General features: G+C 42.2%; 1 protein-coding gene across 4 annotated transcripts in view; it reads left to right on the top strand.

Annotated features, from left to right (window-relative positions):
• The window catches only part of PLD1 (phospholipase D1), a 176356-nt gene extending 160858 nt beyond the window's left edge, over window positions 1-15498 (top strand). For all 4 annotated transcript variants that reach the window (XM_015236431.3, XM_006200801.4, XM_031679998.2 and 1 more), the window contains 3 exons: window positions 1383-1536; window positions 8616-8733; window positions 10334-15498. In XM_015236431.3, the coding sequence (XP_015091917.2) occupies window positions 1383-1536; window positions 8616-8733; window positions 10334-10558 (497 nt within the window). In that variant the 3' untranslated portion in view covers window positions 10559-15498. The remainder of the gene's footprint in view (window positions 1-1382; window positions 1537-8615; window positions 8734-10333) is intronic.
• The last annotated feature ends 1775 nt before the right edge of the window (window positions 15499-17273 follow it).

Raw genomic sequence — 17273 nt, 5'->3', positions numbered from 1 at the left:
ACAGTGCTCTAATAGAGCCCCCAGATTTCTGTGAGGTGCTCCATCCTTTCTCTGTCACACAAGGTCACCATGGGGCACCATTCACATCCACGGTTACCATAGATGCATGTATTAACTACGTGACAATATTGTGGCAAATGGCAGTAAAGTCTCTTGGGAAAGGACCAGCTTCCTCTCATGTCCGACATCCCACCACTTGGGTTCGAGGCAGGGCTGCCATCACTTTACACCCTGACAGTCCCCGTCGTAGAGGGTAGGTAGCTCGTGCCCCCTATTCAACCCGACCCTTCTGCTCTGAGTCTGCAGAAGCAGTGGAATGTGGGGCTAGGGCAAGAGGAGCCAGAAGGAAAAAGAGCCTGTCATTTGTAGGACACCTCAAGGATTCAAAAGTGTGGCTTCACAATGATTAATGCAGAAAACGTAACAACGTTGTTGACTACACGGCAGAGATGCGCAGACAAAGCACAGATTGAACTAATATTAAAATACTTGCTCTTCCCATGTGAAAGTCAACATTCACAGCTCATTTGGATTTAAAAATAGAATGGAGGGAAGTTGATATAGAAGCTGTTGGTGTGCCACACAAGTGAGGCAAGAGAATGGAAACGCAAAGCCACTAATGATAATCTATATCTGAGAGTGGACTCGATTGCTTATGAAGGGCCTCTTGGGTCTTGACATTTATAATTATATGACCATGAATTATAGTCTACAGAATATGATTCGTAAGTGTAAAAGCTGATTTAACTGAGCTGGTAAGTGATCTTTTCCCTCTGTGTGCTTCATGATTACATCAGTTAGAATCCTTTGAGCCACAAGATAAAAAATTCAGCTAGAAGTATGTGAAATAAGGAAAATGTATTATGTCACATAACAGAAGGTAAGGAAATTCGAAGATTGGCTGGTTCAGTGACTTAAGGACCCAGAGTCTTTCCTCTTTCTGCTTTTCCACCTTCAACTTGTCTGTTTGTCCCCTAGTAGTTACAAAATGGCTGCAGCAGCTCCTGGAATCATGTCCTCATGCAACCCTTCAAGCCAGAGTATCCAAAGACTGGAGGAGATACCATCTTGTTCTTGTGTTTATTTATAAGAAGTAGAAAAAAATTTCTCAGAAGCCCCTCGCAGATTTTCCGTCATGGTACACAGGCTGGAATCATGTCAAGTGGCCATTCCTAAGCCAGTCACTGGCAAAAAGAGTGGCTGACTTCGATGGATCCAGAGTCATCCCTGGGTTAAGGAGGGCCCTGCCTCCCTAAAGCATGGCGTCTGTTGATAACCTGAACAAAATTAGGGTTTCATTAGCAAGGAAGAATCAAGTCTAGAGGGCAAATGAGCACCTGCCTGATGAGAAAATTGTTCCGTTTGGCTATCTCTCTTTCTAGGCTCTGCCAACATAAATGACCGGAGCATGCTGGGGAAACGTGACAGTGAGATGGCCGTCATCATGCAGGACACGGAGTTGGTCCCTTCGGTAATGGATGGAAAAGAGTACCAAGCTGGCCGGTTTGCCCAGGGGCTTCGGCTGCAGTGCTTCCGGTGGGTCTCCGAATCTGGGTCTCCCTTATGCAGTCCTGCTGCAGTGGGCACTGGAACCCCGCCCCCACCCCCCAGCCTCTTGCCTTTAGCACACATGCCGTCTCCAGGGTCGTCTTCTCTAAAATAGCATCCCCCAGGACACAGGACGTGAACCCCCAGTCGTATGCAAAATGACTGTGTGGGGCGCAGACGTTTCCTGTCAATAGTTTTTATTATTTTTATGTCCAGTAGAGAAAACTAGCACTTAAAATCTATTAATTTATATATATATATATGTATATATATATATAAATATGTATATTTAAATTGATTTAGGACCAGGTCAAACCGTCTAGTGTCTATTTAAGTTTTTTATAGTGAGTCCATTTTTAGAAATTGAAATAGTTCCAGTAATACAAGGATATGATAAAAATTCCCAAAGGAGAATGTGAGAGATGCTGGTGTTAAATTTAAATGTGGGAACTTCAGTTCTCAGATTTAAGATGACCTCCAGACATGGACGGCTCTTGATCTTCTGTAAGAAAATGTGAGTTTCAAACAAGTCTGTGGTGAAGCAGAGAACACTGGGCTAGGAAGCAAGGGATGTGTGGCTCTAAATGAGTCCTTCATTCAATTAAGGTTGACTGAGAACTTTCCTGGGCGGGGCTCTGAACAGCCCCTGCTGTCTGATCTCAGTGGTCAGAGTGATCCTTCCAGAACCTAACTCAGAGCCGGTCACTCCACTGCTCAGCCACTCCCCAGTGGCTTCTTGTCTTTTCTTTTTCCCCAATGGCTTATCTCGTCTCACTCTTCCCCTTGCCCACTGCAGACACACTGAGCTCCCCACTGTCTGTGGAACACCCCGACCACCTTCCCATCTCCACGCTTTTTGCAGTACGCCCATAATTCTATGATTCCAGAACTATACTGGCCAGGATGGGATTTCAGTATGGCCTCTACAGTGAGACAGAGCCAAATGCCCCTGATTAAGGATGGCATTTTAAGCCATTTGATGAGAGGCACTGCATAGATACTGGTGCAATGCTGTCGTTTTAGCCCTTCCAGTGTTACTGGTCGCTTCTGGAAACTGGCTCACTTGCAGACAGGCACATAGGGAGCCCTTCCCTCCTGCAGGTGCTGGCAGCCATTACCTCATACTCCACACTCTGGCTTTTGAGACCCAAGCTTCAGTTCCAGAGATGTTCATTCTGCTCCCTCTGCCCCAGAGGAGCTCAGCAAGTTCATCCCTCAAAATCTGACTGTCAATCCCTTGTCACAGCTTTTATTGCTTTATTTATTGTCTTTGTTACTAATTGTTTTACCAGTAAATTTTTTTTCTGACCATTGATACTCCAATTAGCATCTAATGTTAAATTGTTTTGTTTAACAGGGGAGAGTTTAAAATTAGTATCATGTTAATCAACCCACTGATTGCCTACTGCAGCTTATATAAGGAAACAAATATTTCCTCCTATAAACTAGAAGTAAATGTCACACCGTTCCAGTTCCATGAGAACTTGAGTATTTAAAGATGTGAGCTTCTTTAAAACTTTCTAAATGTGGAATAATTATAGAGGGAGAGGGTTCTCATTACAACACATTTTCACTTTAGAAAATTGGACAAACACAGAAAAGCAATAAGAAAATTAAATTTGTCTGTAATCCCACCACTCAGTGCTAACAATTTCAACATCCCACTTTTTTCTATACATAAATATTACGATACTGTATTTCTCTTTTTAAACATAATTAGGATCTCATAGTTCTACAAAGGTCTTCATTATTTAAACACTGTTACACTTTTCCATGTCATTAGAGTGTTCTTCTGTGACACTGAATGGCTGCGTTGTGTTACATCGTATGAGTATGCCATAATCCCTTTAACCGAAACCTCACTGACAGGCAAGTTTTTTTGCTGATGTAAAGAAGTAGGTATGTTTGTAGACAGCATCTTGCTTACCTTCTTAATTGTTTCCTTGACTATGTCCAAACTATGGAATTTCTAGTCAAAGGAAGTGTGCAGTTTCGTTTGCCCTCTGATTTCTTATCCTACTTATCACCAGCCGTGTTTTAGAGGGCTTAGCCCTCCTGTCTTTTCTGAGGTCTATTCAATTACTTCATCCTTTGCTGATTTGTTGGGTTTCAAATAGAATTTCATTATTTTAATGTGCAATTTGAGGGTTTAAAAATGTATTCGTTAGCCATTTGCAGTTGTCCTTTTGTAAATTGTCTAGATTATTCCTGTCCTTTGCCCAATTTTGTTGGAATGTTTCACTTTCTTTTAATGATTTATAAGTAATTTAAATATATAAGGAGCTAGTTTCTTTCTCCCATTCGTTGTGAATCTGATTTGCCAATTGCCTTTTAATCATATTTAGAGCATTTGGGGAAAACTTCAGTTTTTATTAATCAGATCTATCAGGTTTTTCTTTTGTTCCTCCTTTTACAAAATATACTTAGAATAGCTTCCCCAGCCCAAGATCAAATATTTACTTATATTTTCTTCCAGCATTTGTTTGATATTACTTCTTACATTTAACATCTGCAATTTATTTCAATGTAAGGAATGAGGCAGGGACTCTAACTCCTTTTCCCCAACAAACCAGCTGGTCCAGAACTGCATGATTGCAGCACTCTGTGCCTCTCCAGCCTGCAGTGCCTCTTCCTGGGGCACCGAGCTGCCATGCATCCTGACTTGTCTCTGCTCTCTGTGATGTCCTATTGAAAGTCTGCTGACTGCACGCCAGTGTGATACCACTTTAATTATTGTAGCTGTGCACCGTAATGCTACTTCCTGCCATACCACTTCCCCAAATTAGTATTCTTTTCCAGAATAATCTTGGCTACTTTGTTTGTTTTGTGTATTTCTGGTTTTGGTGGGTTTTGGGGGAGGGGTGGTAATTAGGTTTATTTATTTATTTTTAATGGAGTGCTGGAGATTGAACCCAGGACCTCGTGCGTGCTAAGTGTGCACTCTACCACTGAGCTATACCCGCCCTTCCTTGCCTACTTTTAAATAGTCATTCTTCTAAATGAACTTTAAAATTATTTATTCAAGTTTTCTCATCAGTTTTTTAAATCAGGATTACAGTATATTTATAGATTAATATAAAAAGAGTTGACATCTTAATAATATTGAGCCATCCTATTGGAGAGCAGGGCATAGGCTTCAATTTATTCAAATTTTTTTTTTGTTCTTCAATAAAGCTTTAGGGTTTTCATTATTGGAAGCAGGAGCCCTTCAGTAATCATTAAAGTCTTCTGTTGTTACCAGTTTTTTCGCTGATCCCACACATCTCATGCTAAGCTCACTGCTAGGTGCTTTAGTTTCCTGGCAACTTTCAAACTATCTTAAAGAGGCACTTGTTCTCGAACAACCATTTTCACTTTGCCATGATGGCAAACACAAATAATATATTAAAAAGCACCATGAAAACTTTGTGTTGATTTTAGCTGTCTTTTATTAGGAAATATTCTCAAAGATAAATACTGTGGCCTAGAACAGAGCCATTTTCTCCCTCAAAAAAATGCAACTTCAACCATTTTCCACCTGGGCTACTTTTGAATAGAAATAAAGGGATTCATCTTAATGCGAAGTCAACTCTAAACAGGATCAACCATCAGGGTACTGCGCTGAATGCCACAACTACGTGCCAGACAGTTCATTCAGTCCTAGCAAATTATCCAAACTTTATAGACGCAACCGTCGCTCAGTAGAACCAGGATCCACACAAGCAGAGCTCAGGATCATTTAGAGTGACAGACGTGAAGAATGTGAAGAACAGAAAAAGTTTCCTGAAGGTTTCCTGCTGTCCCCCTGATGCATAAACAATCCAACATTAAATCATTGCCATTATACATGTCAACGTAAAAGCAAATCCATTTACTCTGAAACCTCAAAAGAATACCCAGAATACTTTGTGTTATTTTTTCCGTGCATTTTAATGTAAGTTTTTATAATTAAAAAATTGATAGGGAAAGTAACTTATTACTGAATAGTGTCTGTTATAGACAGATTTATTTAAATGCTTTCTCTACACACGAACTCTTAACTGATAACTTGATAGACACATTGCCTCACCTCTTGTTCTAACTTAAAAGCAAAGTCACAGAAATATTCTTTCTGCTCTGTTTTCAGCTGGTTAGACCCGACCCAAATCAAAGGTATTATTATAATTGGCTTATTGTTATAACTTGTTCTGTCCTTCAAATCTGGTGCAGTTAAATTCTGCTTTGGGTCTTTATGTGCAGCAGCATCTGTGCAAACATCATCCCTTAGGATCTTTTTGAAAGTTATTCCTGTGTAGTCCAAAGGAGACATTATTTGAAGTGGAAATAGAATTTTGAGGTTATAAAACTCTAAGAATCCTGGTGAGCCCAGGTGCCAGATATGTTTATTTTAGAGAATTTTTATACAGCAGAAAAACTGCAGACGAAAACTAAAATGAGATGCCTTTTTATCCATAAGCTGGCTGAGCTTTTTCAGGAGTTGATAGTACCGGAGATGACTGGGGAGAACACACGTGGTTAATACCATATGTGTTGGAACAGCCTCTCTTGAAGTAAATTTCGCATACTGTTTGACCCAGGAATTTTAATTCTTAAATTTCTGCTAGTGAAATAATCATAGAAATGTACAAAGTATTAGATGTGATGAATAAATTATGCATTATAGCATTATTTAAATAATAATGGAAAACTGGAAGCTACCCAAAAGGTCATAATAAAATAATTGGTTGAATAAAATTTCACATGACAGGAAATTCTACAGTCATTAAAAATGATGATGTAGTGGGGAGGGGATAGCTCTAGTGACAGAGTGCATGCTTAGCACACACGAGGTCCTGGGTTCCATCCCTAGTGCCTCCTCCAAGTAGAAATGAATGAATAAACCTAATTACCTCCCCCTCATACAAAAATGGTGATGTAAACCTATATATTTCAATACAAAGAAGGTGATAATATTATGACCTCCACACTGTTAAGTCCAGTGGCCAGTTCTCATCTGAATTGAACACCATTCTCCTTGACGTACTTCGTGTGGTTCCAGGACACTCACCCTCTGGCTTCTCTGCAGCCTCACTGACTGCTCCTTCTCTCCCCTGCTGTCAGGTGCGCTGGTCCCCTTCTCTGTCTGTACTCACTACTTTGGTAAATTCAGTTAAAGTCCTATGGCTTTAGGAATATATATATATATATACACACATATATATACAATTTGCAAATTTGTATCTCCAGCCAAATCTTCTCTCCCAAACTCCAGGTTCATGTATCCAACTACCCACTTAGCATTGCCACTGGAATATTTAATAGATGTCCCAGCAGTTTCAAAATTGAATTCCTGGTCTTCCCCCACAAACGGACTTTACCCGCAGCATCCTCCTTCTCAGCTAGTGACAACTACATTCTTCTAGTTGCTCGAGCCAAAGCCCTTTTAGTCACCCTGATGCCTCATTTTTTCTCACGCCCTCTGTCTACTGGATCAATAAAACCTTATGTTTTCACCACCCACGCCACCATCATCTCCCACCAAGATTATTGCAGTGACTCCTCACTGGTGTCCCTGTTTCAGCCCTTACCCTGCACAGTCTGTTCTCAGTACAGCAGCCGTATTTTAATATGTAAGTCAGATCCTGTCCCTCCCGGCTCCAGTGTCCGCAGGATGCCCCAATTTCACTCAATGTAAAAAGCCCAAGTCCTTCAGAGGCCCATGTCCCCACTTGTATTTCCAACGTAGTACAAGCCTTTTGGGTATTTCTTGAGCCTGCCTATGTGAGAAAAGGGCTTTGGCCTCAGTGGTGATTCTAGCTCTAGTAATAGTGTGTCTCCAACCTTTAGTTTCCCATTTGCAAAATGTGAATCATGTAGCTTCTACCTCGCAGGATTAAGATGGAAATGCTTTTTAACTCTCAGGCTTTATGTAAGTACAAGAGTCCTTCTAATTTTCAAATATGACCTCTAAAACTCGTCTTGCTTTGCTTGAGAATTTCTTGTCATTTCTGGTCCTCTGTTTATATTTGATCAATTCAGGCAATATCCACTACCTGGCTTCTTTTATGCCAGGGGCCCTGGGGATGTGAGAGGAGCCGGGTCCTCTTCTTTCCAAGAATTTACACACTGGAAGTGGGAGACAGGCCTGTTAAAAACAAAAAGTGCGTAAAGCGTCGCAGATGCTCTGATAAAAACGAAGCGTATGGGAAGCACAGTGTGGGGACAAAGGAAGAATGTTCATATCACTCAAGACTGACAGAAAGAAATGGGAGATGGGAGAATGGGGAGTCGTACAAAGTTTTATAGAGGCGATCCTTGGACTGAACCTGGATGATGGGGGGTAGGGTTAGGCAAACAGGGAAGGGAAGGAAGAGCCTCCCCGACTACCCCATCACATCCTCTTGAAGCACACCTGGTATTTATCACATTTTAATTAATTCCTTTGGAGAGTGTTTATTGTTGATCTCATCCTCCAAATTTAACTCCACCCAGAGAGGCTCCATGTCTTCCATATTCATTTCTGTACCCTAGTTCGGCATCGTTCGTGGCCCAAGGGAGGGAAGAGGGAAGGAGGGAAGCTCAAGTTATGGTTAAGAGCGCAGGTCTGGGAGTCGGGTGGTCCTGGCTGGAGCCCCAGATCCAGAGCTTACCAGCTCTGTACCTTGAACGAGTTGCTTAACTTCTTTGTGCCTTAGTTCCCTTTCCTGTAAAATGAAAACAATAACAGGTGCCTCTTCACAAGGTTGTGGAGGATTTCCTGAGATCCTTTTTGGAAAGGGCTCAGCACCTTGGCTGGCACATGCTTTGCACACTCATCTTATCCTCCAGTGTCCTCACCCTCTTCGGCCAAATTACGAGGACTTTCTTAAAACAAAATGAGGGTCTTTCTCTGACCAACAGTTAAAATTTTCAAGCATCATAACAACTTAGATTTTTTTATATAGACATACAGAGACACACACTTAGTCTTAATGGCTTCCTTTGATTTCCTAAAAAAGAAAATTTAGACCTCTGTGGCTGAGTGCTTGAATTACTGGACCATTAGAAACAGTGCCTGCAGCAAAGTGCTTTGTCTCAGTTACTCATTTTGGAGGGCGCTTATATTTCAGGGTTGTCCTCGGCTATCTTTCTGGCCCCAGTGAAGACATTCAGGATCCAGTGAGTGACAAATTCTTCAAGGAGGTGTGGGTTTCAACGGCAGCTCGAAATGCTACAATTTATGATAAGGTGAGATTCGCATATCCTGCTCCCCTTTTTAATTGAATCACATCACAAAAGCACACCATTATTTCTGCATATTACTGGTACAGAGTATTCTTAATGAATAAAAAGCCAATACGGTTCCAAGTTGTAATAAAATACGTATTTGTGGACATTAAAAAAAAATAGAGTCAAAAAGTACCATGGATTCTGACTTGAGTGGCATTCTAGTCTCAGATTCTGGAATCCTATTATAAGCATCCTCTGCAGGTGGTTACCCAGCCTTTGTGTACATCTAGTAACAAAGAAGAGAGGCAGATGGGATCAAACAATGAGTCAGACCTGGGTTCAGCCCAACTCATCCAGCTGCTGGTGTTATAACTTTGTGCAGAGGAACTTGACGTTCTGAGCCTTCCTTTCTTTCCTCGCCTATAAATTGGAAGGGATATTCACCAGGTGGTCATGAGGATGGAGAACAGTCTAGTAAATGGATTTAGCACATGGTACATAGTAAATGGTATCTCTCCTAATGAAGCTGATTAATAATGAGAAGCTTCCTTTGTTGGACACCTCTGATTTGGGGAAGCTGTTTTAAAACCAGCTTCATTTGTTAGGAAGGCCAAATGCATCTTCTGATTAGTTCTGTCCATGGGTAATGATAACGCTTATACACAAGAGTTAAGAGTTACCCAACCCTGGAACAGGTTACAGCATGAAGGGGCCGGCTTTCTGTCATAGAAAATACTCAAGCTGGGATTCATTGACCATCTGTCAGAAACTGGGTAAGACTGGTTCTTCTTCTGACTTCCAGAGTCTCCTCAGCTCAGAAAATGTATCATTTCTAATGGAACATGACAACTGTCTACATAGCCTTATTTCATACTGAGGATTCAAGGCCACAATCAAATGTCATGTGCATGGATTCTTTTAAAATGTAATTTTTAAAATGTAGGACACAGCCTTGTTTAGATCCTGGATTGAGGGGATAACAGCGATAGCAGGCATTTTGGGAATAATCGGGTAAATCTAGATGGTATCTGAAATGACAGGGAATTGATTTTCTGAGGTGTGAGAATGATATCGTGGTTATATAAGCACATGTCCTTATTCCTAAGAAATTATATGCTGGAGTATTCAGGTGTAAAGTATTATGATGTGTGAAACTTCTTTTCAATTAGCAAAGTAAGTGGACTATTGATAAGTTTAAGTACAGGTACAGATAAGAATTTTTTTCAAAATAAAGTTAGAGAAAATACAGAATATGACTTTCCTTTTAGACCAGAACCTCCAGTGGAATTCAGGGATGATTATAATCCAAAAAATTAACCTTAATGTGGAGTAACACCAGGGAAATCTCTTCCCACTAGCTAGACTTTACCCTGAGGTCAGTCACTTATGTAGATCAGATATAGGACCTGTGATTTTTTTTTTTTTGATGGAAGAGAATCTAGCAGTCTCTTTGTAGCAAAGAAGAGAAACAACCCTTCCATCAGTTTTGTGCTGTAACATAAAACGAATACATGTATCATAAGACAAAGGTTTTGTCTGTTGGAATGAATACTTTCCACAAAGGGGATATGCTTTCTTTTAAACTTAGCACTCAGTTTCCTATTTGCATTTCAATCAGGTGTTCCGGTGCCTTCCCAACGATGAAGTACACAATTTAATTCAGCTGAGAGACTTTATAAGCAAGCCCATCTTAGCGAAGGAAGATCCCATCAGAGCGGAGGAAGAGCTGAAGAAGATCCGCGGGTTCTTGGTGCAATTCCCGCTTTATTTCTTGTCTGAAGAAAACCTACTGCCTGCGGTTGGAACCAAGGAAGCCATAGTGCCCACGGAGGTTTGGACTTAAGAATTATATTTGTTTGCAGCCCAAGGGCTTTACCCTGACGAGTACACTGCACACAGTGACTTTCTGGAGACCTAACAGCCAAAGCCAGACGCAGTGCACTCTTGTATCCCACCCGTAGACCCTTTGGATTGGCTGGGAGGGGCTGCAGTTGCACTGATGTGAGGACAGTGAGCATCAGCAGGGCTCTGTAACGCCTCCTGCCTGTCCTTGTGAAAAAGGGACTGCGTTCTGAGGTGCAGATATCCAACAGGTTAAACACATACTTAAATTCCACAATGTATGCCAAAGTGCATTTTCTTCACTAACAAGAATTTACCTTAACTGTGAACGACGTTGCCAAACGTTGTCTGAGACTCCTTATTTTCCTCTGACCCTCACTCATGCAGCTGAGGTCTGCTGGACCTGCCTTCCTCTCATAGTCTGGACAGGCTCTGGTTTGAGATATCGTTTGTTGCCAGAAGATGTTCTGATTCTGCCCCAGGTTTCTTCGAGGTGTCACCGGCTGCTCCTTCCCACCTGGTCCTGAAGCAGTAGCATGCACCCAGCCAAGGATGTGCTCTTTCCTCCTTTCCAGTGACCGTAAGGACAGGACAGACCTCAGTCTACACAGCAGCCCGTACAGGGCACTTCTGGTAATACTGACACTGTGCATCTTGACATCACAGACCAACAGGAAGGAATTAAATTCAGTTATTAAGGCAGAGATTTCGCTTTGCCTCCAAAGGCACTGAGAAGATGTGTCCTTTCGACAGGGCCCACCTGATCAAATTTGAAAACATATGTAGGCGATCTGATTACTCAGCAGCGGATAAAACTCAAAGACGGAGCATGCAGCCTTCAGAAACCGCCAGCATGTCAGTGGGGATCTGATCCAGATAAGATTTCTTATAGTCCTATAAAATTTCCTGTCATTCTTAGCTGCTGGATTGATGGAAATTGGAATTTCTACATTTCAAGATCAAACCAGTGGATACAGCTTGTCTTTTAATAGAATCAGAGGCTTCATAACTTGTCCCAAGTTAATGAGTATGAGCCTCACCTTACGTGACATTCAGCACTCCAGCGATGTTACCATCTTTAAGAAAAATTAACTGCAAAATACATGCTACTTCGCTTGCATTATTAAATATGCATTAACATTCCACCAGGACTTCCAAAGAGGTTAGGATTATTTATTAATTCGCATTATCCTAGTCTGTCCTAGAATTGCTCTGGGAACCCATCTTTTTCCTTTTTGGATGTTAACATACCCTTTGGTACACTATAGCTCCATTTTTATTAAGTAGAACTCTTCTTACAGCCTGAAAAATTAATGTGGGTTTCTAAAAGGCCTGAGCCCATAAAACGTGGTGTAGGTGCAGTGACGACACGTCTGTGGATTATCTGGACAGGTTCTCATCCAAAGAAGCAAGGACCCAGTCCCTGTTCTGGTAGAGCTGATAGTCCAGGGGAAAAGGTCAGACAGGAGCACAAAGTCAGTATCTGGGTTAGCAGGAGAGAGACAGTGCCACGCCCAGGGGAGGGTTTTACAAATGAGGTGGGACTATGTAACCGACAGTGCAAATGAATATGCTTTTCTAATGGCTGAAGATGGTAAAATGACTTCATTGTGTAGCAGTTGTAAATAAGGTGTTTGCTACTTATGAAGTTTAGAGTGGCATTTAAAGTGCTGAATGCATGTGAAATACCTAAGAGCTTCTTCTATTTTCTTTTTAAGTATTTTTTTAAATGTAGAACAGTCAACAAATGGCTTTTGATTTTGTGCAAGATGCTTCCATAAAACCATGAGAATTGAAGCCTGAAAGGACCCTTTCTCTTTAAAAAAAAAAAAAACACTTACCCCAACCTCTCCCCATTTTATAGATGAGAAACTGAGACCCAGGTTAGTTGAAGGAATCACTGTAGTTCACCCATTAGGACAAGTGACATTGCAGTCCATTACTGGCCTTTCGGGTCACTCACCACTACCCCCAAATGAGGAGATGCACTAAACAGATTTCAGACAGGATGTCTCTAAGCTATTTTGATCCCTGTGATACTATGTACTTATGTGCTTGTCTGTCTCACCATATTAGAATATAAGCTCCACTGGGCAGGGACTTCTGGGTATTTTGTTCATAGTGTATACCCTGAGTCTGGAAGAGTGCCTGGAACAGAAGAGGTGCTCAGTATGTGTTTGTCGAATGAATAAAGGAGGTGGAGGAGAGTTAATGAAACGAAAAACTTATGGAGTCTCAGACAAGAAACCTTCCTGCTGGCTTCTGTAGCAAGTTGCTTTTCTACTGCATCTTCTCAAAGGGAAGATGCTCATCTGCAAAGATGAGAGACTACAAGATTTATTTGGGTGGATTTTATGGAAAATTCAGTGCAATAATTGCCTGTTTTGCAAGAGCAGTTTAAGTAGTACAACATTCTGCAAAAATTGCTTGGACTGTGGACACAAGATGTACAGTATGGCCTAATTACCCATTGTTCTCTGACATCCTTACTACGCAATAGACGTTCAAATAATTTACCTTTAACATTGCAATGTCTGATACAGGCTTTAAAATGCAAGTGATTCGGAGTCTTGAAAAGCTGTTACTGAATTTGTTCAACATTTTAAATTGTCTATAACTTTTTGAAATGCTGATAAGTGTTGTACCTGACACTCTGATATTCTCTCTAATAATTTTTGTTGTCAAGAAGGAAAAATTCTACGATTATAAGAAGTGAAAAGTAGGAAGTGGCCATGGCCCATTAAAGCCTTTCAGATTAGCCAAGCTTAGTCGTTGGAGGGCACTCAGCACAGCAGGGCTGGTGCAGGCATTTGCTCTGTAGCAAGTGTCCACTCGGTGACTCACCCCTCGGTGGGGTGGTCTTAATTCTCAGTTGTCATGCATCACAGAGAGCCTTGGAGAGCTGGTTATTAGATAATTGAGTGGCAGTTGTAAAACAACATAGTGGATTTCTTTTAATAGCACCTTAGGAAGAAAATTTTGCCTGTAAGTAATCAAAAACATGAGCAGTTAATCTCTTTGGTAATAACTTGGGGAACTATAATAGATCATGAATTAACAGCTTTCTTGATGAAAACAGCAAGCCAGGAAGTCTCTTTGCAGATGTAAGAACAGATTTTACGTTTCTCTTGAAGACCCTGCGCTTCTTCCTGCCTCGCCTCATGCCTTATTCCTTCAGCCTTTGTCCCCAACCGGAACCCTCCTGTATCGTGAAAACCATTTTACAGGACAAGAAAAAGCTTTCTGGGAAAAAAACATGAGACCTCGATAACAAATCCTCAGTTTAACTCCCACTTTTAAGGGACTGACAAAATATTATTTTTCAACGGAGGTGATCATTCTTTCTAAGATCTCGGCTCTGATGGAGCGTTTGAGCACTTACAGATGCCTGCCGCTCTCCGCAGGAGGGCTAAGGAGGACCCTTCATGTCTTCTCATCCCTCTCTGTTCTCTTGCGTATAAAACGAGCAAACCCTAAAGGGTGTCAAGTGTGCTTAGGAATATATTTTTACTTCCTTGGAGGATCCTCTGAAGCCAATTATTACTGGCAGTTTGGAAGTTTAAAATGTGTTTTATGAGGCATAGGCCTTGAGACATTCTTGAATCTAGAAATTCACTGGTGAAGGAATCCATCGGCATCTGTCCAGAAGTTGCAGGTGAAGAATCAATGGATCTGCATTATGTCTAGGGGGCTGCCCTACACGTACCAAAATATGACTCCTAATGGCATTTAATTCACACGTGAAAGATTCCTGGCTTTGACTTGAGGTTGGAAGGATTCATTCAAGGAACCAAAAATTCTGTGACAGTTTCTTATAGGTTATTTCATTTTTTCTTTATGCAATTTTTTTCTTTATACCAGTTTAAATTTTTAACTTAAAAAGTAATCAAAGTAAGACAAATGAAAATTTGTCACACTAATTATTGTAAACTTCCAAGGTGTTTAAGTCAGGGACTGGGATGGCAGTGCAACCAAAACGCAAGCTTACTCTTTCCTGCTCCCCAGTAGCTTAATTGCTCGCTTTATTCTAGATAAATGTCCTGAAGTGAATGTCTGCCTGGTTCTGCTTGACACTGGGAATTGTTAACACCACGCTTTCCTAATGTATTTTCCATTTGGACTCTTCACATGAAATGGTCTAGGTCACAGGTACTGATATTCTCCTAAACCATTCTAAAAATTCATACCAAAGTATTGCAGTTGGAGCACATGTCTCCGACACAAAATCCAAATACTCGGTGATGGACATCCATTCAGAACGTCCAGATGTTCTGGACAGAACTTGGGCTCCCAGCCTCACACTTTATGGCCAGCTTTGGGAAACTAAGGCTGGGCCTCCTGGCTTTGTAAATAAAGGTTTTTTTAAACGCAGCCATGTCCATTTGTTTACAGGTCTCATGACCAAATGATCTGCAAATCGGAAACTACTTGCCATCCTTAAGAAATGCTTACTGATCCTTCCTCTAGAGGAAGCAGAGAATCTTCAGTTAGAGCACTTCAGCTCTAACTGTTGGGTGAGTTTTAATCTCCTCCATAAGCAAGGTTTTCACCTCTCCCTATTCCAGAGCCCAGCATCCTGCAATAGATTTATTCTAACAAGGTCAGGTCCTTTCAGGAATGAAAATCACATGGTTTTTGGTTCCGAAAGAGTTATTGTCAGCTAACAAGGCAGGCTTCTCCCAGCTGAGCGCTCATAACCAGCACGTCTGATGATGTTTGTAACTAAAGTGTTAAATGAGAATGGGCAGGCCTAACGGTTTGTATCCAGAGTGAGAACTGTGAATGCAAGAAACTCGGTCTCCCTGAATTTTCCTTCCATCAAGCCTTGGAAAGGATACCTATATCTGTTCTCTGCCTCACAGTCAATGCTTTCTATGCCTGGTCCTTTTACTGTTTTTTTAAATGTAAATATTCATTAATTAAACAATTAAAAGTGTGAAATCAGCCTCTCTTTGAAAACAAGAGTCCTCATTCTGTACAAGGGGTTTTTAGCGCCTGGGTGCTGGAGGTCTGAGCTCACACAGACATGTGTGTTTGTGGGGCAGGTGTCAGAGTCCCAGAGTCCCCTGCTGCCACAGTCCTCTCACAAACTTAACGCACACGTCTCAGCAGCACCCAGAGAGAGAGAAGCCCCCCTGTGCCCCCTCCTCTTCCAGTCACTCCCTGTGCCCTGAAGGGCAATCACTTTCCGGAATTTTTGAAACTAAGATCAGTTTTGCCTATTTTTCTACCTCTGGCTTTTTCAGCAGGGACACCTTCAGCCTTTATCTCGACTAGGCGTCCCTGAAGCTTCTCTGGCTTCCGGGTGACTGCTTACATTCTAGAATCATTGTGGGCTCTGTTTCTCCACGTCACCTCTTCAGGACCCCTCTGGCTTGTTCTCCGCATTCTACACGATACTCGGCTCCCACGGCTTCACTGCTGTCCACGTGCTCACCCGCAGCCCAGGTCTCCCTCCTAAGCGCCAGACACACTAGGTATCTGAGCAAAAGAGACCTGACCTTGCTTTTCCCACATGCACCTCAGACTCAGCGGGGCAGCCTACCCAAAACGGCAGCCGTCAGCAGGCCTCCTAGACGCTCCCCCCCCAGCAGAATTAGGGAAGAGCCCCACTGTCCACCAGCTGCTGGCCTGGAGAGAGAATTCTCATCCTTGATTCCTCCCTTCCTCTCACCCTCTCCAGCCAGTCAGCTACCAAGCCTGCGAACACCGCTACCAAATGGCTCCCAGGTGCAGTCACTCATTTCTCTCCCAGAGCTACTTTCTACTCTGCCTAGTCCATCACTTCACGTGGATTAACTAGTTTCACTGTCAGGTCTGGTCCCTCCCAAATGAGGGGTTTTGTTTTTGTTTTTGTTGTTTTTTTGAGAAGTCATTTGGCTCCATTTCAGTTTGAATTTCCAAATATAGTGGATTCTGCCGGCTTGCCAGCTGGGAGCATGGCCTCCACTGAACTGAGAGGTTGCAGCCTGCACGTCCCAGCTGGCCAGCAGGTGGCGCCAAGTCCCCCCTCTGACCCTCAAGGTACACGTGTTTCACTGGTGGACTTGGCTCCTGTGGGAACTTGGCTCCTGCTGCTGCTGATAAAGGCTAGGTCTCTTCAGGATCCACTGTGGTTTCAGCTTTGGAACAACGCTCGGCCAAGCCCCCAGGGGCAGGAGCCAGCTGTCTTCAGGAACCGCCAGGAGGCACCACCGCATGAGAAACAGGTGAGGAAAATGTGGACCGAAGCTTCCTGTGTGTGTGGCTTGCGGCTAAGGGGTTCCTTACAGTTAGAGATAATTTTTAAGTGCAGATCTCATCATGTCTCTCCCAGCTTAAATCCCTTTAAAAGCCTTTGTTTTTTTAGGGTAAAGTCCTAATAAGGTTTTATAAGGCTCTTTCTGGACCGACTCCTCCTTAACCCCCCAGCTAAATCACTCCCAGCTGCCACTCTTCTTTTCCATAATCCTCAGTTGGCTGCTCTGTTGGCCTTGCCAAGGAAAATTGTGTTTGCTACACATCTTAGCATTTGACTACATTCTGCATGACACGATACTTAGGTTCCCCCCAAAAGAAAACCCGGAGACAAAGACTTGGACACAGGTAGTCTAATTGGGACTCAGGAAGCGCCTGGGACAGAGTCAGTAAAGACAAGGAAGGGTGAAGCCAATAAAGATTACCTTAAAGAGCAACACCAGGCATCACATTTGAAGACTAAAGTGTCATCAGAAATG

This window comes from Vicugna pacos, chromosome 1, assembly GCF_048564905.1.
Source record: "Vicugna pacos chromosome 1, VicPac4, whole genome shotgun sequence".
Lineage (NCBI taxonomy): Eukaryota > Metazoa > Chordata > Mammalia > Artiodactyla > Camelidae > Vicugna > Vicugna pacos.
The sequence above is the reverse complement of the archived record's forward strand: the minus strand, read 5'-3'. Positions and strand labels throughout refer to the sequence as shown.